This window comes from Empidonax traillii, unplaced genomic scaffold (genome assembly GCF_003031625.1).
Source record: "Empidonax traillii isolate 1590-97213 ecotype Southwest subspecies unplaced genomic scaffold, ASM303162v1 scaffold210:size766637, whole genome shotgun sequence".
NCBI classification, from domain to species: Eukaryota; Metazoa; Chordata; class Aves; order Passeriformes; family Tyrannidae; genus Empidonax; species Empidonax traillii.
Genome location: NW_020955403.1, coordinates 457,002 through 481,379, shown reverse-complemented (window position 1 = coordinate 481,379; position 24,378 = coordinate 457,002). Strand labels below are relative to the sequence as shown.

At 35.7% G+C, this 24,378-nt stretch overlaps 1 protein-coding gene across 1 annotated transcript in view; it reads right to left on the bottom strand.

The window, feature by feature from the left end:
• CFAP54 (cilia and flagella associated protein 54) overlaps nucleotides 1–24,378 on the bottom strand; it is a 107,701-nt gene that overhangs the window by 7,238 nt on the left and 76,085 nt on the right. Inside the window, exons 52-64 of the mRNA XM_027887449.1 lie at nucleotides 23,963–24,132; nucleotides 17,007–17,109; nucleotides 15,464–15,602; nucleotides 14,374–14,531; nucleotides 13,994–14,179; nucleotides 12,607–12,733; nucleotides 11,194–11,349; nucleotides 10,003–10,111; nucleotides 7,413–7,518; nucleotides 6,593–6,685; nucleotides 5,920–6,061; nucleotides 3,603–3,803; nucleotides 2,177–2,385 (exon numbers count right to left, since the gene is read on the bottom strand). Of these exons, the coding sequence (XP_027743250.1) occupies nucleotides 2,177–2,385; nucleotides 3,603–3,803; nucleotides 5,920–6,061; nucleotides 6,593–6,685; nucleotides 7,413–7,518; nucleotides 10,003–10,111; nucleotides 11,194–11,349; nucleotides 12,607–12,733; nucleotides 13,994–14,179; nucleotides 14,374–14,531; nucleotides 15,464–15,602; nucleotides 17,007–17,109; nucleotides 23,963–24,132 (1,899 nt within the window). The remainder of the gene's footprint in view (nucleotides 1–2,176; nucleotides 2,386–3,602; nucleotides 3,804–5,919; nucleotides 6,062–6,592; nucleotides 6,686–7,412; nucleotides 7,519–10,002; nucleotides 10,112–11,193; nucleotides 11,350–12,606; nucleotides 12,734–13,993; nucleotides 14,180–14,373; nucleotides 14,532–15,463; nucleotides 15,603–17,006; nucleotides 17,110–23,962; nucleotides 24,133–24,378) is intronic.

Here is a 24,378-nt window from a genome sequence, read left to right as displayed (position 1 = left end):
GCTGCCTTGGGAGTTAGTTGTTTTCAAATTTTGAATGTTCATTGCTAAAAAAAAAAAAGGGGAGAATTTTACACACTTTATTTTCAGAAGATACAGTTCATGACCAATATAGGGCAGTAAATCCAAGTGAGCAGAAGACAGGTTTTGCACAATAACTTAATCTTAAGCCGTAAATGAACTTAACATCCCACATCAAAATTTAGTAGAAGGGAAGATAAAGCTGAATCCATGCATGGGAAGTCATGTGTTTGAGCATATGGATATGCCTTCAGTAGGCAGTGATAACTTTGGTCATAACCCATGGCATGCCATGAGATGTGCATGGATGACCCACCTACTACAACCATCTTTTACATTCGGGACCTTCAGTTCAGGAATGAAACACCCACTATCCTGCTAGCGTGGAGTGTAAACAAAATTAGGAGAAAACACATATATGGAGGTGGAAACAACCTAATTTATGCTGTGCCCCTGAACTAGACCTCCTAAAATTCCACTTTGTGCTATATATTTCTTTATAAAATGTATGTTATGTTTCCTTTTTTGGCTTTTTTACATCATATGGAATCTTTTTGAGGGAGGATATTACAGCTGCTCTTGACAAACTGGAGGGTTGCTGAATTATGTACATAAACTTTCTCAAAAGCCTGAAAACAACAAATTGTCTTAGTTAAGTGTTTCCAGTCTTACAGACCATCATGGAGTGGAATAAAAAACAAGCATGCGAAACGTAACAGGACAGAGAATTTTAATTAGACTTAATGTAATTTGGATTCTTTGTTCAGCAGACCTTAAAAAACCTTCAGAAATAAAAAACAGAACTACAAAGACACATGTAAGTGAACATAAAAATCATACTTTCAAAAACTGTATCTTCTTGTGCTGTTAAAAATCCCAGTACTAAATTACATTTTAAAAATAACTTATACAGCCTTCTGAATAGTAAAGGATTCTAAAAATGTTGTGATAAAAATCAATGAAGCTTAGAATTAAAAAAAGTAAGAGCTTTATGCTTGTTAGCTGTCTACAATAGCGAAGCTAACACATGATTATGCAGCTTGCACCCATCACGAACATGACAGGGAGCTCCGAAGCTTATTATTCCATGACACTGTAATACTAATTATGTCAAAAAAAGAACAGACAGAGTAAAATAATTCTTGATATATGATGGCTGTTATAAATGTCACATACCATATATTTACAATTTATTCAGTGGCACAGTCAGCTCTTTGTTGGGAAATGAGTAATGATATGCTGTCCAACACTGCAGAAAGTTCACCAACTCTAGAAGAGCTATCACAAAAGTATTTTTATTCATTTTTATAAGATACCAAGTTCTCCATCCTCAAGGCTCCTCTGTCTCCATCTAAGACTGAACAGAATAGCTAAAAAATAAGCCATAGAGATTGATTTTTCAGTTTAATTTTTTTAGTGTTACAATAATTATTGATGTGAGAAGTGGGATGGAGAAACTTTGAAGACAATTATTTTTACATTGGACAAATTGCATTCAATGTTTAATACATGTGCCATGGTCAGCATAGATTCCAGAATTCCAATTCAGGATTTCTCTGAGTAATATATTCTGAGTTGCCTACATTTTAAAGCTCAAATAGGTTGTTTGCAAGATGGATGTCTAAAAATGTTGATTTTCTAGCTGGATGATAATCCGTGAAAAAAACTGGCACACAAGGCCTTCAAGAAATTTTGAGAAAACATAACATATACTTTTTGAAAATCATGTTTTCATTATAGACCAAATTAACAATACAGAGACTTGTACATATAAGTTACAAAACAAACATCTGGACATTTTTGGTTTGAAACATAGAGACCTACAAGATCTAAAGCCTCAGTCCTACTGAGTAGAGGAGCCAACTTAATTAACTAATAAAAAAAATATCTTTTAAATTTCATTCTGCATAATCTTCTAGGGTCTAAATACACTGGCTGTGGGATTGAGATTGTTTTTGCAGGAATGAATAACACATGGATATTTGCATTTGTTAACTAAATACTTCGCTGCCTGCACAGGATTTTGGTTTGATACTGATCCTCTGCATAATGAATTTCATTTCTCTCTAGTGCTCCCGGAAATATCACCCTTGGAACTATCAAATCTGAACGAAATGCCAGTATAATATTTTTGAAACATCCGAAAGAACATAATTACCTCTGAAGAATCAGCTGGCCTACTGAGTGGCAATTCTACGTCATGTAGCTCTTCCGGAAAATTTTCAAGACAACACATTGAATATTCAAACAAATTTTCTTTAAGAAAGGAATGCATTTCTGCTATGCGTAGAACAATTCCTGTGTCAGAAACAACACTAAAGTGTCCATCTCTTGCAGAAAGTGATCCAGGTCCTGAGTTAGGAGCAGCTTTGAAAAGAAATGTTTTTATTACATCGTTATTTGCCATTAAAATGTAAGGTTTCTACAGCTCATCTATACTCATAAATTTTGAAAATAGAATAAACTATGTAAACAGATTCAACATCAAATAAATGGATTTCCAATAATTATATTGATTGTCCTTAAGTATTACTAGCTTATGCTATTTGTATTGTAATTTTTCACCAATGATCTGAAAATGAAACAACCTCTGTCTAGACATTTTAAAGTAGCGTAAAACGGGAGGTGCAATTTTGAAGTTTAGGTACTTACGTTCAGATGTGTAAGCATCAGTATGTTCAGTAGATATCTAAGTACCCACCAGAATAAATGCATGTGTATTCATGACAGTCAAAATAAGCTTTAAGAACTTTTAAGACTCCAGTGCTCTCTAGGCAAGCTGAGAGGCATGCACATGCGTGGGGCATGCACATCTTGACACCTACTTGTGACACCTTACTGTCCTTACAGTTCTGTGGTGAACCAGAATACTTTCCCTTCACTTGGTTCTACAAGTTAAAAACCCATCCCTCTCTGAAATTATTATTTTCAGAGTTGCTAGATTTCTCTCTAAACAGCACCTACATGTGCACTCTAGTTCTGTTCTCACCTATCAGGTCATCACTTGTATAGCCAGAAGCCGGCCATGCAATGTAGATGCATGGTATTAGGGCCTTGTAATCAATGAATTCTTAGTCTGTTTGGAAGGTCCTATCTGTAACAATCTTCTGTTTAGAGTGAAATAACCCAAGTACGTGGATCACATCTGGGGTTTTAGTCAAAACACACTCAATCATGCTCAGCCTTCCCAGCTACACGAGACTCAGTTTTCAAAAACAGTACCTCAAACTGAACAGATTTATTCCTGATGGGACTTAAGTTTGATATATCTAGAACTAAAAATAAATACTGATTATGAATTATTTATAATGTTTCAGATATAGTAATAAAAATTAAGTTTTGAGGGGTCTTTCCTGGTTTTGTGAAGGCTTATGAATGCTTATGAAGAAAAGCAGTAATATCTTCACTTAAAACACTTGTAATCTGACATAAATCTTGATTTCAGTGAAGATTTTTTGCAATTAGAGAATTTAAAGGAAATCAAAATTACGCAATTTCAGATAGCCTTTGAATCTGACTCTGTTGGCCCTTAAGAACAGTACCTCACCAATGGCAATTTTCTAGAAGGAAATAAAAATACATACCAGATTGAAGGTTTGTGTTAGAAAGCCTTTTTAAATAACTGTGGTAGCGAATTAGGTGAACCCATGTTATTGTATCTTCCTTCTCACTGGCCTTGGTGTCAAGACTTTCTGCTCCTTCACTTTCACTCTGCTTGTCTTCTATGATTTCTTTGTTTTCAGCAGAAGATACTCTGGGACTTTCAGAGACAACATTGTACCCATCTGCAAATCCAACAAGAATTCCAGAACACACACTAAGTGATTGGAATTCCAAAGCTATTTCTGCATTGAGTCCGAATTGACCAATCTGTAACTTATGACTTGTGAACCTGGTTATGTTTTTCTTATAAGGAAAATTCTTTCTATTCTGCTTTAATGTTAATTGAAAAATTAAAAAAATTGTTTCTCAGATCATGGCCAGGAACCTGACTGGTCCTAGCAAGAAGTTAAAAGGACTAGAGAGCAAGGTGCTTTCTCTCTCTCTGAATTTGCATATAAACCCATTCTTCCTATACATAGTTCAATGAAAAATATTTACAAAATGGAAACAATACAAGGAGTCATCGCTCATAACTGCAGTAGTTGAACTTCCCAGTTATACTGACCTGAACTCAGTACAGTTACGTATTCTGAAATGTTTATTGTTAACTTCAATCCAGTCCCTTTTAGATATTAAGCACATTTTCCATTAAATGTGTTCTTGATTATGGAATAAAACAAAAAATGATCTTTTCTTTGTTCTACCTTAAAGTTACAATTATGCAAAAAGAGGAAAAAAAAAATACCAGTACAGGTATCACTACATCACTACTTATATTCAATATTTTGTTTCACTGTATTAGTACATGGCTCTCTCTAAAGCGTACACAATTCTTCTGCCGTTTTGCACTCCAAGCTGAACAAACATTATGTTATAGTAATTCCTAATAGTAAACTTCCAGAAAATAATTAGGAGTGCTTCTATACAATCTGAATGTCTCTGTTATTCCTGACATTTTACTGTCAATTCCAAAAGTTAAAATGGCCACATTGTTTATAAGTGAAAACTTAAACAATGTGTTTCACTCGGGGTTTTACAGAAAATATTCAGTGTGCTATGCTGAGAATTTCCTTTTTAATTTACCTTTTTATATTTTAGCCTACTATTGCTTTTCTACATTTTCTATTCTTCTTTGTATTGGCTAACAGACCTATCAGGAGAAACACCTGCTGCATTTGGTAAAAGAAGAAATTATCTGTAATTGTAAGCAAATAGAGCTACTACAAAACAATCAGATTGATGGGAAGTCTTAGCATACAACACTTGTTTTCATAAACCAATCAAAACACATATGTTTAAACACTGTACAGTAAGCAGACATTGCTCAGCCTTGCCAGCAGCTATCAGGCAGAGAAATTCAGTCTTTGTCAGTCACTTGGGATGATTGAAGTTAAGCCACTGAGCCAAAATTTGATCACTAAATTAACATTTCCAAGTTTAAAAATAAATATGGATTTTTGCCTTAGTGTTTATGTAACATCTAGCAATCACTGTTCCAATATTCCTAGTTTCATTGGGGGGGGGAGGTTTTAAATCAAAAAATCCATTACATCAACTCCATTAGCTGAAAAATAAATGCAGAAGTTGGAGATAAATCGGGCAAAGTTCTACCAAGCTAATGGAAGCATCTCTAAATGATAATCCATTGGACTGAAAGGACAGTGAAAATTGTACTGACTTTGACTTTCAGAATACAGTACCCAGGCAGATGATTTCGCAGGAGTTTGGGCTTGTTGGTTTTGGTGGGTTTTGTTGTTTGCAGTTTTGTTGGGTTTGGTTTTCTTTGTAGGGAGATGATGATGTGGGGAGAGACAAGCTATTCAACACCAACATCTCTTTGCAAAATCAAGACTAAACTTGAAAATCTCCAAGGGAAAGCTAATATACCTAGGGAAAAAGATCGGTTATAAGTCAGTGATTGAAGAGAAAAAGTAGTGATGTCTGATAGGAGGCCCAAGACCAACTTTAGAAGTCTAGGGAAGTCCTGTAACAAAGGACCACCTGTTTTTCCAAAGTTATCGTAGTATGTGCGTTCTGTGTCTCTGAGCCACAGAATGCAAACAACAAATTTTTCTTAACATATTGAACACATGGACAGGCTGTTATTTGAAGACCCATGAGGTTTCTACTTAATATTTTGTACTGCTATGCAGGATGAGGATTTTGCTTTTACTTTCTAAAACTGACTTACGATTTTTCAAAAATCAAAATTAGATATTAAATTTATTACTAGATTACATGGCATATATAGCTTATTAGTTATTTAATGTTCTGATATTACTAGGTATAAAGGAATACCAGATAAGAAATCTCTGTACGAAGAAAGAAGATCCATAGAAGCAAATTCTGGGATTTTCTGTTGCACTTCGTCCTTCATGCTGTGTTCTTTAACACTCTTCATTCCAATTAATAGCTGAGAAGCAAGCACAGCTTCACTGACCTAAGAATAATATTTATTTTATTCAGAACCAGTTCACTACAATATTTATATATATTTAAAAATACCAAAGTAGAAAGATGATGAAAAAAATTAATTATTAAACATACTGTATTTTTTAAAGACAGGAAAATATTTTATTTCTTTTTGACATATGGCACACATTATACTTAAATAAATCATTACTGCCGACAGCTTAATTACTACAGAAGTGATTTCAAACTAGATATCCTCATCTGGATGCCACTGGTGTCTACCCACATGTCAAATACATGTGTACACATATCAGGTCACGTGCTGTTTTATTTGCACTGAACCCACGCTGAATTAAACAGAGTCAGATCTGTCCAAGAGAGATTAAACACGCTATTTAGACTGTTCCATTTTAATTTCCTCAAATATTACCCATGCCAGAAATTTCAGAAAATCTTAATACTTGTCTTGTTTGCATTGTCATGTTTGCTTGTGTAAGTAGTGTAAGATGAAATGTTAAAACCCCCCCCCAAGAACTCCCCTTCAGAATATTGCACCAACCTGTGTAGCAGCTCTTATTGCAATCCAGGCTTGTCCTTTGTAGACTTCTGATTTCAAAGCCTCCTCAGGAGAGGAGAGTTCTTCAGAAAAGTTCTAAAATTAGACACCAGTTCATAATTAGGATTTGAAATACATTATGAAAATATACATTTTAACAATTATTAATTGTTTTATTTGCAAGTTGTAAAAAATGGCATGAATTGTGAATCCATGGATTAATTGCTAAAAATGAAAAAAAATATCCAGAGCATACTAATTCGCTGCTCCTGAAAAAATTTTCTCAGAGCAGCTCATACCATGGTCACTACTGCACACAGTTTTGCTATAATTTTCCATTTTCTGGAATCTTAGTTACCTCTTCTCTCTAACGTTAAACATTTTGCTTTCCATCTCTGGCTTCTAGGAACTATAACATGGTTAAGACACTTATTTTTCTCATGCGGTAATTCATATTTGTAGGAAAACTGAACTCTGGTGAAGTGCAAATATTCGCATTTTAAAAAACAAGTTTAAATGTTGTGTTTTCTTTGCAAGGTACAAATTAATTTGTACATAATTGGAATTGAAAACATTGTTAGTTCTGTGTCTTCCTATCTTAATATTTTAAATATTATCAGTCATTGCAATAAAAATCAGAGATAACATCAAACAAGATCAAATCCTACTATATGATTTCTTTGTGTGATTTTTCTAGGAGGATTTTCAGCATCAGTATGATTTATAAGTCACCGTAAGTAGTAATATGCCAAGGTGCACAATGTTCTAGCAGAAATATATTTCCTGCTTTGAAGAGGCAGTAGTCAAAAGATAGAAAACATACACTTGACTTGGAAGGCACCATCTTATCTGTCTGTGATACAGCCTCATTATTTGTGGCAAAATGCAAATATAATAGTGCTATTTCAAGGTATGACCGTCTTATTAACCTGTAAGAAACAACACACAGAACAATCAACATTATTATCAAAGTAAGCATTACAATGATACAATCTGACTTTTGCATAAGACCAGCCCGGTAGCCTCACCAAATAAATCATTCATCCAGCCCTCATCATCCACCTAAAGTGTACCTTCTTTCAGAAAGCCATGGGATCCCGTTTTAAAGTCATGTGAATCTAAAACATCTCTGTTGTATGCTTAAAAAAAAATACATTGACTTCTCAGTATATGAAATATAATTTGCATTATGCGCAACAAATATTCTGTAAATGAATTGCAAATGTTTAGTATGAAATCCATAATTCTGCAAGGGAAGAGATCTTTCTGTACTATGTCTCTTCCTTCCTCAAGGCATATATCCATTGTCCTGGTTTCCCTGAAACACAGGTGGCTGAATTTGGATACGGGTCCTCAGTCAAACTCTTGCAAGAATCAGCAAAAATACTCACAGTGACCAAAACAGTCTTTTATTTCCTCATTGGGTTCAGCTGAGGAACCTTCTTAATTCTGAGTTCTGTACCAGAACACCTTGCATCTTGAGACAGCGCTCACTAATTCCTACTCTCTCCTATGCTTCCTCCTCTTTTCAGTGATTTTTACAGTAGTATTATTTTACAGTATTATTATACAGTAGTAAACCAAACAAAAATCATAGGATTATAGATTGGTTGGGGTTGGAAGGGACCTTTATAAGTCATCTAGTCCAACTCCACTGCAATAAGCTGGGACATCTTCAACTACATCAGGTTACTCAGAGGCCCCTCCAAACTGAACTTCAATGTTTTGAGGTAGGAGGCATCTACCACCTCTCTGAGCTGCAGTGTCTCACCACCCTCACTGTAAAAACTTTCTGCCTTATATCTAGTCTGAATGTACCCTCTTGTGGTTTAAAACCATTAGCCCTTTTCCTATCACTACAAGCCCTATTAAAAGGTCTGTCCCCTTTAACTATTGAAAGGCTGTCATAACGTCTCTCTGGAGCCTTTTCATCTCCAGACTGAACAACTCCAACTCTCTCAGCCTTTTCTCATACGATAGGTGTTCAAACCCTCTTGTAACTGTTGTGGCTCTTCTCTGGACCTGCTCTAACAGGTCCATGTTTTTCTTCTGCCGAGAACTCCAGAGCTAGATTCAGTATTCTAGGTGGGATTTGACCAGATTAGAGTAGAGGGGCAGAATTACTTCTCTCAACCTGCTGAAAATCACTATATCTGGAGAACTTCTCAAAAATTTCTATTCCCAGTGGGTTTATAACAGTCTTTTTATGCAGATTCCTCCTGGCTCTGCAGATTTCTCCAGATCTCCCTTGTGAATTAACTTTTCCAAGCATAGCAACAAACTCCTGCTCATGTAGTTACTATTCTGGACAGAGTCATATTGCACAGAGTTGGTTGTTTATACAGTACAGTAAATTCCAGCTTTAGTATGATTTCTGTAAAGCAAACTGCAAAAGTCAAAGGGTACCATTCAGCTCAAGGTAGAGCAAACTAAGTGGAAGATGGCAAATTCAACACTTACTCTGCAACAATTTAGTGAACTTTCTATTCTTGCTAACAAAACAGGATTTGAGATATTAAGAAGCAATTTTAATTAAACAATCCCATAGATATCACAGGGCTTGTATAAATGTGATCAGGATGTTTAGTTGTCTAAAACAGGAAACCTGAAGTCCATTGATGCTGCTGTACATTCTTTAGAAAATTAAATAAGAGTGTAGCAAATTAAACTTGCAAAACATCACCACAGTCCATTTCTGTACCATCTTCCATCATGCTGACTGCTTGTTGAGGTTTATTACTATGCTACTGCTTCTGTGTTGAGAGTTCTGGTTCATTAACTTAAGTAACAGAATACCCAAACAAGCAAGGTAAATTGCTGCCTTTACACTGTCTGTAACTAGACATGGCACATTATTCATTTAGACTGGTCAAGAAACTAAAAAAAACCTGAAGTCTAATGTATTAGAGCTACTTGACAGAATTTATTGGCTGTCTTGGCTCAGCTCTTCAGGCATCTTCTAGGCTGATAACTAATTCCAAAGTCACTGTCCTGATATCAGTTACAAACACATTTCCTATGCTCCTTCTGCCTCTGCTCTTCTATTTTTGGCTGCTAACCTTTTCAAGCTGTATTTCTGTTATCTGGAAGGGGGCAGACCACAGCTCATCTTCTGAAATATGAATAAACCCTCTATTTAATTGATAGCTCTTTTCCTGGTGTTGACAGAGAGGTTACAAATTTGGAAACAGAACAGAAAGCTGTAACTTTTCTATGGTGTAAAAAATGCTTTAAATGTTCTCAGCATTTGTTTTAAATAAGACAGTAAATACCTTTCTATATTGCAACAGAAGAAAACTCTCTAAAACATAAAAGACGTTCCATAGTAGAAGTCCCAGACCAAATCTCAAAAAACTGTTCAAAATTCATGTATTATTTAAATTATTTTGAAAGTTACATAGCTAGCTTCTTACTCATATTTTTGATCATGTTGCTGGCTGAGTTTTATAGCTTCCAATAGGTTTTCAACAGCTTGAGATGACTTGTTATTGCCTGCTTCAGTTATCTGGCATTCTACCTTACCTAAGAGATAAATATAGAAAGTAGATTTTCAAGATGTTATTAATTTTTTTTCAGTAAGACACAATCTGTTTTTCCCTCCAGGAAAGTTGAACAACATAGTACATTATCTATTCTCCTCCCAATAAGCAACATCTTTTCCAGTTTGTTTAAAAGGTAATGCACACAATGCTTGTATAACAACTCTCTTCATAGAGTAGCTAAAATAATCAAATTTGGGAGTCATAATGACCCCTGACATTTACTGATCCTGACTAGCAGACCAGTGTACGTGGAAGAGTTAATGCACAGGCACAGGCCTGTGCTGTGCTGTGCTCTGCTGCACATAAGAGTGTGGCCTTCAAGCCCATGTTGTGCTGTGCACATCCCATAGCTACAGGATAAATGTAGCCAGCTTGCTGTAACAGAAGAGCCTGTTGGCAGCATCTTCTCAGTACCAGTGATACACCACCTGCCCTTTCTGCCAAAGTGAAGCAGGAGGTTCTTATGTGAGTATGCCTTTTGTTTGACAGTAGAAATGATGAATAGAATTGTTTTCTTTTAAGGAAGTCCTCTAACAACTCAAAAGACCAAAATGAGGCAAGCTTTCCACAGATGGGATCTGCTTGTTGTGCTACCCTCTGATTGGAAGTGTTTCAGTACTGCACAACTTGGGGTTCTCAGCCTCTGCAAGAATTTAAGATTATTTGCACTATCTCCTTTTTCTTTTATAATGTTAACTCCAATAAATGGCAATTTAATATATACGTTCGAGAGAGTCTTGAATGTCCTTCTGGCTGGGATCCTCACAAGCCAACAGCCCCTGGTGCAAAACATAATGTCCTTAATCTCGTTGGCTACACCTTTTGATCTCTGATAACATACAGATGAAAGAAGTCCTACTGCAGTTCTGAAATTATTTGTAGCATAATGCATTCTGAACTATGCTGGTATGATACTAAACATAGGAGAGAGATCTGCAGCTAGACAGTGATAAATATCCAGTTCTGTTCTAGATTTACAGTAAAATGTCTCCATTTTAAGAGAGGCCACATGCATAACATTGCCTAGGAAGGCAATCATGATGTACAAATGGGTTTATTTACCTATCTGAAAAAGGAGTTCGGCTTCCATGTCTAGCTTTTTGGTTGCAGATGCTCTGCAAAGTTTCAATGCTGATTCTAATTGTCTGAGAGCATGTAGCCATTGCAAGGGATCTCCTCTTGCAGCTGTACAAGCTACTTTTTCAGCTAATGTGCATCCTAAAGGGAAAAAAAACCCAGTTCTTAGTAAATTATTTAATAGACAACCAATTTATGCAAAAGAAAGCAAATTCCTTAGAACAAACGCTGTTATCTATTTACTGTTACAACCCAATTCCCAAAAATTCAAGTGATTGATGGATATAAATACAGAAGTATAATGTCATTTCACTATCTTATGATGCCATTGAGGTTTACCTCAGAAAGAAGCCCAAGCTACACAAATCAACTCTTTCACAAACTAAATGGAAAGACTAGCAGTAAGCCACTTCATAACTTGACTGACCTGGCAGCTGTAGCCAAAATGTAAACTTCTCAGAGCATTTCAAAATTCCCAGATTCCTTTTGTACTAACAACTTCTAGAGGCTTCTTTGATGTATTGCATACCTCTTACACTGTCCTCCCCAATACTTATCTGTATTCCTAGGCTCTTCCTAAAAATGTGGATTCAGAAACATGAACAGGCCAAACGCAATCATTACTATGAGCCTGCTCTGACAAGAAATAGAGCACAATAAAAGAGTGAATCTTCAGAGCAAACCAGCTGGTATTGAAGATCTGACAGCCAGAGCAGTTCTATTTCAGAGTGTTTACTTTGGACTACCTCTATTCTAGTCCTAAGGGCTGCATACAAAGTAGCGGTTGGAGTGCACCAATGTTATTTTGGAGCATATCTTCCTGAAAAATCCAGAATACACTGAGGCTGCTCCACAATATGTACTAAAGTGCAGTAAGTGAATTCTAGATTTTGTAGTCTATTATAAGTCAGATGTACTACAAACTAAGTTTAGCAGAAGGAACATGGAGACAGTATCCCTTTCCCTATATTTGATATACAGCAACAAATCTCAGACAGATGTTCAAGGTTATCTTCTGATAGTAGTCAACATATTTCCCACCTTCTATATAAAGCTGTCAAGAAAAGTTGTTAAAGGGGGGCAATGATAACAGACACTATATATTTTATTGGGATAGAGAATTAGCACTGAAAAAAAATGTTCTCTTTAATTTCATCAAGCTATAACATTGACATTTAAGTCTTTATTGATTATAGTTTCTGTAATTGTACCTTGCTCATGCACATTGCATGGAGCCAAACAGGCATCTACTGTTGGTTTTCAGAATACTTTATTTGTATAATGAAAAAAAGGATTTACTACTTTTACTTGTGATGCATCAGTTTATCTGCTGTTGCATAAAATATGAAAGAAAATTAACTAAAACTTAAAAATAACAACAACTTGCATTTTTCTTACCGATTTTCATTTTGACTTGGGCTAGCAAGTTAATATGTGGCAGGTAGATATTTTTTGTAGGTAAAACCAGGCAAGTCAATGTACTGTCTTCTATTTGCCATTCAATGGGTTGGCCACAAGCAAAAATCTATGAAAAGAGTATGCTTAGTAAAATCAAGTTGCAGACAGCAAATTAAATAGCAGTTTGAAAAAGTAAGCTAGTTATTGCAAAGCCCTGGAACTCAAATGTGTCTTGTAAAAGAGCATTAGAAAAGGACTTGATATGCCTGAACTCCTTTCCTTTATTTCATACTTGTATTGCAGAGGACTCTGGTAATGCAAATGAACAATCAACGAACTGTTGATTGAATTTAATAATGTTAGTCTTTGGTTTTTAGAAGAAAACTCCCTCAAATCAGTCTTTAGAAATAGATCTCACAATTAACTCGAGCCCTAGAAAGAAACTGTCACTTCTACAAGAAATCTGACATTCAACAAAGGCCACAAAAGAAAAAGAAAATTGCATGTATGGACCAGTCAAACTTTTCATTCATGGAGATAAGAGGATGTGGGACATGCTGTAAAGTGTCAAGTCTCTTGATGGCTATCAAGCCTCACAATTGGAAGTCTGAGTCTGAAGTGATTAATATGATTCTTTATTACTTAGGGAAGTAAATACTTGAATGGATTACCGGTCTGTTTTAGGAAATATGAGGAAAGAATTGTATAAAAACCTTTCTCTATAAACTGTAACAAGAACATATATGTATGTAGAAGTACATATGTATTTTGGGATTATAAAAATAGTTAAATAGTTCAGTACTATACATTTCTCTCCCAGATTTCATGTCCTTAATTTTTTTTACCACATATTTAAATTTTTACATGGAAATTATTTCTTTATATCAATTGTAACAATCTGTCAATCTAAAAAACATCATGCTACTTTACGAAGATTGTCCTGATTCAAATTACTCTAAGATACAAAGCTAAACTCTTGAACTTGGATGCTCAAGAGTTAGGAATTTAATGAGAGGTACATCCTCCCTGAGGTGTTGAGTATGAAGATGTGCCTCATTTCAAATGGGAAAACTGAGTGTTCTGCATTTCTTTAAAAGTCAAACTACATTTCAGTTTTAACATCTGGATGTGCATTTTGGAAGTATTCAATATTTTTAAATTCTGTCAAAATACCAGACTACATACATGAATATGCATCATGAGTATGGATAAATAACTCTGGTCAAACGAATTACTTCTTTACATTATTCTAATCTCGGTAAAACTGAAGTGATCAGTCAATAAAAATAGCCCTTTTTAATAAATTGTTCAAAAAACTTTCAGAATAGATAATTAAGACTGTTGGAAGGACTTGCAAATGCTGTATAAATCATCGACAGATACTCACTGCTTTAATGGTAAGCTCATGTGCCAAAACAAGTAAGTTTAATGGTTCCACTGAAGAAGAGCAATGTTCTGTATCCTCTACTATCTGCAGTGGTAGTATGTCTGCCAGCAGAAGCATACTTTTCACAAGAGTCAAAGAAGCTGGAGGGGAAATGAATGTATCTTCTCGGAGTAAACTGATGATGTTCTGTTTGGACACAGAAAACATAAACCAAAGTAGTTACTACTTTCACTGTCTGTTCATGAGGACAAATCACAGACATTGAAAAAAAATCTATTTTACAGGCAATATTTCAAGCTTATTTAATGCTGCCATCAGCTGTTCTGACTACACGAAAAATGCATCAAAGAAAGTGAACAGTTTCTCCTTTGTGCTCAAACCTGCAAAAGAAGTTTAATGCCTTCCATGGGACGTTTTTCTTGCAGGTCAAGAATAGCAGCTTGTACCATAATTTCAGCCTGAGTCTCAATATCACCAAAGGCTTCTGCCTGTAGTATTACTTCTTTTATCACACTTCTGCGCTGGGCCACATCAGTTTCTAAAAGAAAAGAATATATGAATAGCAAAAATACAATAGAAAATACTTTATTATGCCTTCTACCATTCTTAAGAAGTCACTTCTACACTAAAAAGTTACAGAAAAATATGAAATTATAGATTCCACACTTACCATTTCATCAATTCTTTGTCAAATTTACTCTTAAAAGAAAGCAAGCTGCTTTGTTTCTAAACTGCACTCTGTTTAAGTTCATCCAAATGCATGGTTTATATGTAAGCCACCAGCATAAATAATAAGATATTGTAGATCTATCCTACATATTCAAAAATCTGATTTTAGTTAGAATTCCAAAATAGTAACAGCCTCCACAGGAATTATCCAAAAGTAATTAAATTAAAGTTTGGCTATAGACTTATACTGTGACTTTGATACTTGAGGTGAGCAGTAGCGTTTATTTTAAGTTCATAGAGCTAAAGAACGAAAAACATTTTATTCATAACTAAACTGCAGTAAATTTATTTTGTAACATCTCACCTAAATTCTTTTAAAAATAATCTTAAACATTTTTAGGAGCTATATAGGAACATTTCATTTACAGAACATTTAAAAAGTGAAAATAATTTGAGACTTTTAAAACTAGAAGTACTTAGCAGCATAATCTTTTAAAACAAGTATACTTTCTTAATTACACTAGAACATTTGAAACTTCTACACACAAGTGATTTATCAAAAAATAATGACCATTAAAATGAAAATTAATATAATACTGTTTGTTTCCATGATCTAGGGAGAGACTGTACACAGAAACATATTTTCCTTATTGGACTGGATGAATTTAATATAAATACTTGTTCAGTGATAATACAGCTGCAGAATAATGTTAATATTTTTTATTTATGAGTAAGAATTGTGCCTGAATAGTCTCACTTGTTCATTATAATTCAAAAATCTAAACCAAAATAGAGTAATACCTTTCATATTACCAACGCCATGTATCTGTGTTAACAGTGCAGTCACTAACATTGTACGACACCTTAGCCACAAATGCACATTCAAATGGTCTCGTGCTATTTCACTATGAGGCAGCTGAACATCTTCAGTTTTGGAGTCCTAATAATTTTCAAAAGCAAGAAAAATGTTACTTTCTGAGTCACATACTTTACTACAAACAAAGCAGCAGGGCAGCATCAGTCTAAAATAAATCAAATTAATACAAATATATCACAAATAAAAACATTCTAAACAAAAGTTGATTTGAAGGTTGACTACATATTTTTAATAACAGGAGGACATTTATTATTTAAATTCTCTCTATATATGTAAATAATTTTAAAAATTGAAAATTAAACCAGTTTTTATGTGAGACTAAATAAATATAACCATTTAATATATTGTTTATGGAGAATAATTCTAACAGTTTGGATTTTATTCTTCTCAAACAGGGACATTACACAAAATTCTAAGGCACATAAAATTCTAACTGTAGAGCAGGATCAATATAAATTTCTGGTACCTCACTAATGACTACAACGAAATTTTTATTTTTGATTTCTAGTTTTTTGTGTATCCGGTGCTTAGAAACAAATATTAATGTAATGTAGTATTAGAATGTTTGTGAGAATTCTCAGCTCAATTTCCTATGCCATCTTCACACATTATAAACAGTCTTTCTGTTACTAAAATTCTACAGTACAACTTGTTTTAGCAAGCGATCAATGAACAATGCACCACCTGCATTTTCTTTTTACAAAAAATCATCATGACTGACTTGCATTGATGCAAATGAGGAAAAAATATATCTCAGCTACTGTCTACAGGAATGTCCTACGTAAACCTAAAAGCAAGTGCAGAGAGACAAGACCCTGATATGCAACAGCGACAGAAAATAATTACACTGCATGTGAGAAAGTCCAGTCTCATTATCGTTATTCGTTACAAAATCTGGCCTCGCTGCTCCACTGCTCTGTCCATGTGAGTTAGTTTGACTCACAGTTGTGGTGTCTGACCAACAGGCTTTGCACAGGGGTTTCCAAAGCACACCTCAGTGTCCCTGTGTGTCAGACAACAGAAGTCAGCTGAAATCTTGCTCAGTGCAGAACACAGCAATGATGTGAACTGGTCAGTCTGTCTCTTAGAAAGGGAATAATCTGAAGTAGGTTTTTCATTGAAAAACTTAAAATACCTTAACTGAATAATGTAAGATTTTCACCTGATAGTTATTTTTTACACTTCCTGGTTGCTTGGGGATTTTTAAACAAGAGGAGATTTTCAGTACTGCCATTTGAGAGTAGACAAACAAAAACTAACCACACACAAATTATAATGACGATTACAGACACATGAGTACATCTTAGGCAATCAGCTACCTGAAGCATGTCAAAGATCATTTTTTCCCCAGGTTAATGATAAATGTAAATGACTGCTACGTTCTAGTATTATGAAAAATCACTCAATACTTAATACAAGACTTCATATACTAAGAAAGATTAGTTTAAAGCAAATATCCAAACATACCAAACACTCCTGTTCATCCTTTTCTTCTTGAAAAGGTGTCACTTCCATCCTAAAAACTTTTGCTTCTTGGAGAAGTCGAATTGCAGAGAAAGCCAAAGCAGCACTGTGATACAGAGCAATGTCATTTAAAAATACTAATTATATTTGCCACTTTGTGCTTCTAATAAAATAGGTACTTAATTTTTTACTATTTCAGAGATGTAAATCAGCAGTTACAGATTTGTGCTTCAGTAGAATAAAAAAATTGCACTCAGACTATTTTCTGAATTTGTAGGCACTGCATTATGAAAGAGAGAAAACAGCAGTAAGAGAAGTTTTGCCTTAACCCAATAAAAACAGATCAACTAATACATATCATATTCTGTTGGAGCAATCAAAACAGAACTCTGTTGTAACTTTCAGTTACACACAGAATAATAGAATCATTTTGACTGTAAGAGACCTTTAAGATCATCAAGTCCAACTGTTAGATCTAGTCCAACCAGTAGATCAAGACCGACGATGGCACATCTGTCTTCAGGGATGGGTTCTTAGAAATTAGAAGGTGTAAAAATACTGAAAATGACAATATTTATTAGGAGAGTTCTGTATCTCATCCACAACTGGAAAGGAAAGGTAACACCTTCCTCCTTAAAGCCTTTCCAGGCTACGTGTTAATCCCTCTATTAAATGCACCTAGCCAAATACCCACAGGATCCCAGTAAACACCAAAATTGATCTAGGTGCTGTCCTGGCAAAACCTCATCAGTAAGCAATCACATGGCAACCAATTCCTCCCCTCTTGTCCCCCAAAGTCCTAAATTCTTTTCTAGAGTTCACTCTGAAAGGAATCTAGAAAGATACAGATACCACCATTAGGACTGGTGCAGCATTCAACGCCCCATGTCAAAAAATGGGCTGGGATCTCAAAATATTGTCAAGTTTCTTGAAATGTTGACTACTGGTTTTTTTTTCCTTTTATGCTGTCTTTTTAAAGCTCTCAGATACACTGCTCCAGGTTCATTACATGTATAAAAATGTATATCATATATAAAAATGTATAACAGCAAACTTTGTGAATACAATTATTTTTGTGCAATGAAGACACTTGCAAAGCCATCACAGTGATAAGATCTTCTTCATAACACGACTGTTGTCAAGAGAACACGCCACTCAAAATATTCTGAAAATGGCCAAAATCAATGTCTATTTGGTTTTCTATCTCTAATTGCACATTTTCCTCTATATCTGTAAATCTCTACTTTCCTACCTCTTCTCTAAAACATTTTTTTAGTTTTGTGTTTGGGGGGGGGGTGTTTTGTCTTTTTTTTTACAATTCTAGTTACTCTCATCCCACAGAAAGATTTTGAGTATCCCTACCTTACCACTTAAAAGATATATCAACAGATTAGTTGTTCAAAATGCATAACCATGAGTTCTCATCTATGCTAGTTTTTTACACAGAGAGACTGTTCTTATATAAAAACTGGCTGCTATGTAGCATATGGGGAAAAAAAGGAATTATGAACACCCTCAAGTCCTTGTTACACTGCTGGAACACTGTAAAGAGCTTTTAATGCAAGAGAGATTAAGGGTCTGTGGGAATTTACTACTTTTGAGGTGTTCTAGACTAATGGTTGCAAAGGCAAAGATCTTGCACAAAGAAGTCTGAACAAGAGCTGCACTACTAAATTACTCACATTATTCTGTCAACATATATCTAACCACAGGATGGAAAACCTCCAGAGATAAGAGGGTAGTTAAAGCCTTCCTGTCATTTCTGATTCTATCCTGCTTGCTGTTTTTGTGACACAGACCTGGATGGATTACACCAATTCAACACAAATAGACCCCAAAGTAACAATGAGAAAGCAAGCTGTTAATATCTTGCCTTTTCCCTCTCAGAATTCAATCCTTATGAATCTCCTTCATCATCCCTTTACCTCAGTTTTATTCAACAAAATGAAAACAGAATAAATCAATGTTGAATTTGATGATAAGCTTCTCTCTAGCAATGGGAAAGGCGAAACAGAATTTGCTTATTAAAGCAAACAGACAGTAAAGATAATTCAATGAAATATTCCAACTGCTTTTCTTTCCTTTTTTTAAGATTTCTCCCCTGAAACCAGGCATCAAAGTTAAAAGTACAGCAAAACCTGACTTTTTTCAAAACACTGTTTGAGATGCTATGGTTACGCTATCTCAAATACATTGGACAAGGTACAACACCTAAGAGTATATATAGGCTTTTAAGGAATATTAACCTAACTTGCTGAACAACACTGCCTTCAGTTTACTGATGTTGTCAACATTTAGCAATTCTGAAAATGAGGCTATTTTCACCTACATGCGTCCATAAAAATTCCATAAGTGAAAGCCCAAAAATTCATGTATGTATTGTTTCAAACAGTAACTTATTCACATAAACAGACCAAGACATATTTAGGTAATTAAAAAGCTCACATTCTTAGGACAAACACCATGTAATACTCTCCTTGAGATCAATGGAATTAGTCCCATACATAAACTTATTCTGAGGCATACATTTTTTGCAAGACAGAAGCTGTAAAGTTGAAGCTTCCCTTGATGAAATTTTTGTGACCCTCTTCTGCTGTCAGCAAGAGTGATGTGTCTATATATTTCCCTTGACAAAATACACATCCTTTTATCAGCTGAATCAGAAAGTGACAAGATGATCAAAATAGGAAAGTACAGCTGACTATAACAATTTCACCACTAAGTCATTTTGCCAAAGGAAAAAAAAGATGAATTTCTGTAATATCATGCAAAGTTTGATTTCTAGGCTGGCAGACAGAAAACATTCAGCTGTCTGAAGAAATGTTTCACTTGTATCTGAGGCAGATATATCAGCAGTTGCCATGGATGGCAGTGCAATAAAATTGTAAAATAGGTTCAAAACCCCAAAACCCTTGCTTTGTTTTGTGATGCCTTTTTTTCCTGCTGCTGACCACTACCAATATATAAGGCACATTAAACACCTATCAAAAATCTGAGTCACAAAAAATGATCCATAAAATGCTTGACATCCATTGAAGTCCTTGATATTTGACAAAAAATTTCTTCAGTCTAAGACAATTTATAAACCAACAGAGAAACTAGACTCTAGGATATAACTGCATGGCAAAGTGAAGGGTCCTGCACTGAAAATGGGTGGCGTTCTGGAACCAGTTTAGCAGGGTGACAAAGTTTGGGACAGAACTTTACTAATGCAGGCTTTCCCAAGCCTAGTATCAAGCTAAGGTTATCCACAAGATATTTCATAAGTCTGCAAATTTCTCTTTGTTTACTAGCACTGTATTTTATGAAATCCATGACACTCAAAAGCATGATGAGGTCACTGTCCAGTGACTGGTTGATTTCTCTTTGACAATTTATGGTAAATTAATCTAATTCAAAAGGCACTTAAGTAGACTTTTATTTCATGATGAGAAACGTCCACAAATAGCCTACAACTTCTCACCTTGCATCTTGACTAATGACTTTACTACTCAATCACAGAATCGCAGAATATACTTGGTTGGAAGGGATGCACAAGCATCCTCAAGTCCAATCTTTGGCCCTGCACAGGACCATTCCCAAAAGTCACACCATGTGCCTGAGAATATCATCCAAATGCTTCTTGAACTCTGTCAGGCTTGGTGCTGTGACCACTTCCCTGGGGAGCCTGTTCCAGTGCCCGGCCACTCTCTGGGTGAAGAACATTTTTCTAATATCCAACCTAAACCTCCCCTGACACAACTTCAGGCCATTCCCTTGGGTCCTGTCACCAGTCACCACAGAGAACAGATCAGTGCCTGCCCCTCCTCTTCTCCTCATGAGGAAGTTTTAGACTGCAATGAGGTCTCCCCTCAGTCTCCTCCAGGCTGAACAGACCAAGTGACCCTAGCCACTTCTAATATGGCTTCTCCTCAAGACCCTTCACCATCTTCATTGCCCTCCTTTAGACACTCTCTAACAGCTTAATATCTTTCTTCTACTGCAGTACCCAAAACTGCACACAATATGCAAGGTGAGGCCGCCCCAGTGCAGAGCAGAGCAGGCCAATCCCTTCCATCGAGCAGCTGACGATGCTTTGCCTGATGCCCCCCAGGACACGGTTGGTCCTCCTGACTGCCAGGGCACTGCTGACAGATTCAACTTGCCACCAACCAGGACCCCCAGGTCCTTTTCTGTGGCACTGCTTTCCAGCATCTCATTCCCCAGTCTGTACAAACACACAGGGTTGCCCCAGCCCAGGTGCAGAATCCAGAAATTTCCCTTGTTGAACTTCATATGGTGGGTGATTGCCCAGTCCTCTAATTTGTGGAGGTCTCTCTGCAGGGCCTCCCTGCCTCTGAGGAAGTCAGCAGCTCCTCCCAGGTTTGTGTCATCTGCAAACTTGCCTAGTATCCCTTCCAGTCCTGCATCCAAGTCATTTATGAAGATGTTGAAGAGCACAGGGCCTAAGATGGAACCCTGTGGAATCCCGCTAGTGACAGGTCGCCAGTCTGATGTCAACCCCATTCACTGTTTGTTGGGGTGAGCAGCAAGCCCGCGGAGCCCCTGATGAAGGATGCAGGGGTGAAGGATTTTGACGTAGACATTTTGAGGCCATTTCCCTGGGGAAAAGCAGGGACTGCGAAAGACTTGAAAAGGTGCCAGTGCTGACCAGTAAGGAAAGAATGTAAATAAGAAGTAACATCCAATTACAAGTGAAGGCTGGTAATAAATTATAGATAAAGAGCTAATAATAGTAATGGTATGTAAGGTTCTGTACACAGTGTGTGAGTGCAGACGTGTGAGAACAAGAAGTAATATACTGGATAAAGTAATAAAAGCTGAATGTTTGCCATCATCAATAAAGGTGCCCAAATTTATTTTCATGACCGTCCTCAACTTACTACGACAACTGTTACCCTCTGTGCTTGACTCATGAGCCAATTGCTCAGTCACCACATGACATGTTTGTCCAGGTGTGTGCTGGACATTTTGTCCAGAAGGTTTCTGTGAGAGACAGAATTGAAAGCTTTACTGAAATCCAAAAAGATTACATCAACTGGCTTCCCTTGATGAACTAGGTGGGTTACCTTGTCATAAAAGGAAATCAGGTTTGATATGCAGGACTTTCCTCTCATGAAGCCGTGCTGGCTGCAACCAATGACTGCATTGTCTTTCAGGTGCTTTTCAGTACTTTCCAGAATAATCTTCTCCATAACTTTACCAGGCACTGAAGTGAGACTGACAGGTTCCAAGGTCCTCTTTCTCAACCTTCTTGAAAATCAGGACAATGTTCGCCAGCTTCCAGTCAGCTGGGACTTCTCCAGATTACCAAGACTGCTCAAAAATCATCAAGAGAAATTCTGTGATGACATCAGCCAGCTCTTCAGGATTTCTGGGATGAATCCCATCAGGCCACATAGACTTGTAGGGATCTAGCTGGAGCAGCAGATCCCGCACAATTGACTGGGTTGACTGGGAGTACAGTCCTAATACCTGAACTTTTGGGAAACTTCTATCTTTTAAAATAAGATAAACAAAACCTGGGTGAAAGACCACGCTGCAGTATTACTGTTTTCAGTTCAGTAGTCTACACAGCACTGTGAAGCTCCTGCCTCTGTTAATTTTTTTTTTTCCTGTATGATAGCAACACAAAAGAAATTGTGCTATTTAAAAGGTATTGATTTGGAGGTTTGTTTATTCACCTAAGGGAGCTGAGAGAAGAAAGGTGGTTTGTTTTGTCATAGAATAAATTTTATTTTTTTTTTAATTGGGTAAAAAATCCCACTGAGACTAATTTATCTATTGGCCTGATGAATCACCAACCACTTCATCAGTAGGAGTGTTAAGCAGACTTCACCACTATTGCAGTTATAAAAAAGGGTGGGTTTGTTTTTGGGGTTTTTTTGATGCTTACTGTGATAGAAGATTTATTTTACCAACTCCAGTGTGTTTAGTCAGATTAGACCTAAAAAAATTACAAATACTGATTACATTGTACCTAATCTCAATATAGTCTTGCAAGTGATAGTGCTACACCTCTGTATGCTGCATCTGTAGTTAGCCATTTGTATCCTCAAAGATTTTTCCATCTAATAAAAAATCAGATTAAAAGAGCTTCACATTAATAAAATTAAACTACTATCCTTCTGACCCAGATTAATGTAAAATTACAGGTATGCTAAACAGAAGAATGCTCCTAGCTAAAAGATATAAACAGTGTTTGGAATTTAACATCTACAAAGAGTTAATATATTTCTGTATGTCAAATATATTCAAAGAAAATCAATTTTTCTTTCAATAAATTCTCCAAAAGAAATCAGAATCTAAAAAAAAAACAAAAAACAACCACACACAGAATTTGGGAATTGTAATTTGGGGAAAATATCAGGCAGATCCTGTAAATACAACAGTATTTTATACACTATCACTACCTATATAAATAATGTCTGCTAAAATCTCCTCTAAGATGTTAAAGGTTGCATCGATGGTTTTCAATCACATAATTTATAAAATGTATTTTTTACATTTTAATTTGAAACCAATAAGTACATCAAGAAGAAATGTTCTTTAGAACAGTAACACAGGGCATTCCAGAACAAAGCAGAATTCAGTAGTTAAGAGATAACATTAGTGCTCCGTTGTACACTTTAAATCTTAAGAAAATGCATGATCTAACATACCTAGACTTTTACTTCAACAACAACAGTGGACATTGTAACCTTTTATTTGGTTTTATATAATGTTGTGTCACAGAAACAGCTCACAGAGAAATCATAGAGATGATCACATTTTAAAAAGTAAAATAAAGCAATAATGAAAAAATTAAATGCCTGTGTATCTTACATTTGTAAATATATTAATGAAGTTTTTCTAGATGACTATTAATACTTAGAATATTAACATAGAAACAAAGAATTTTTTAAAAATCTTTGGTAGTCAAGGATGCGCAAAATAAGGTTGTTCATAACATTACTTACCTGAAAGCTGCTTGATGCCTTTGCTGAGAAATATAAGCAAGCTCAAGTTTGGCCTCAATAAGAGCCTCTAAATCTTCTGTAGAATACTGAGATATGTTGCCTTCGTATTTTTCCTGTATGTTCCGTACAAGATGACTAAGACTTTCTTCAGCTTCTGTCAATAAAATCCCCTAGAGAAGAACACAGTGTTGTATGATTTCAAAAAATAATTAAGGAAATAAAAAATTTCTTTGAAAGTAATTTTTTTCTGTTATAGCCAGCTATCACCACACCTTAAAGTAAATCAACTTAAATGCAATATGCCTTTTCTATAAATGGGGCAGCTGTGTGTGTAATTTTGCTGTTCTCAGGTTTATAGAATTATTGTGTTCAAAGCAGCAACTGTGCCCGTATTATTGCCTACATATTTTAAGGCT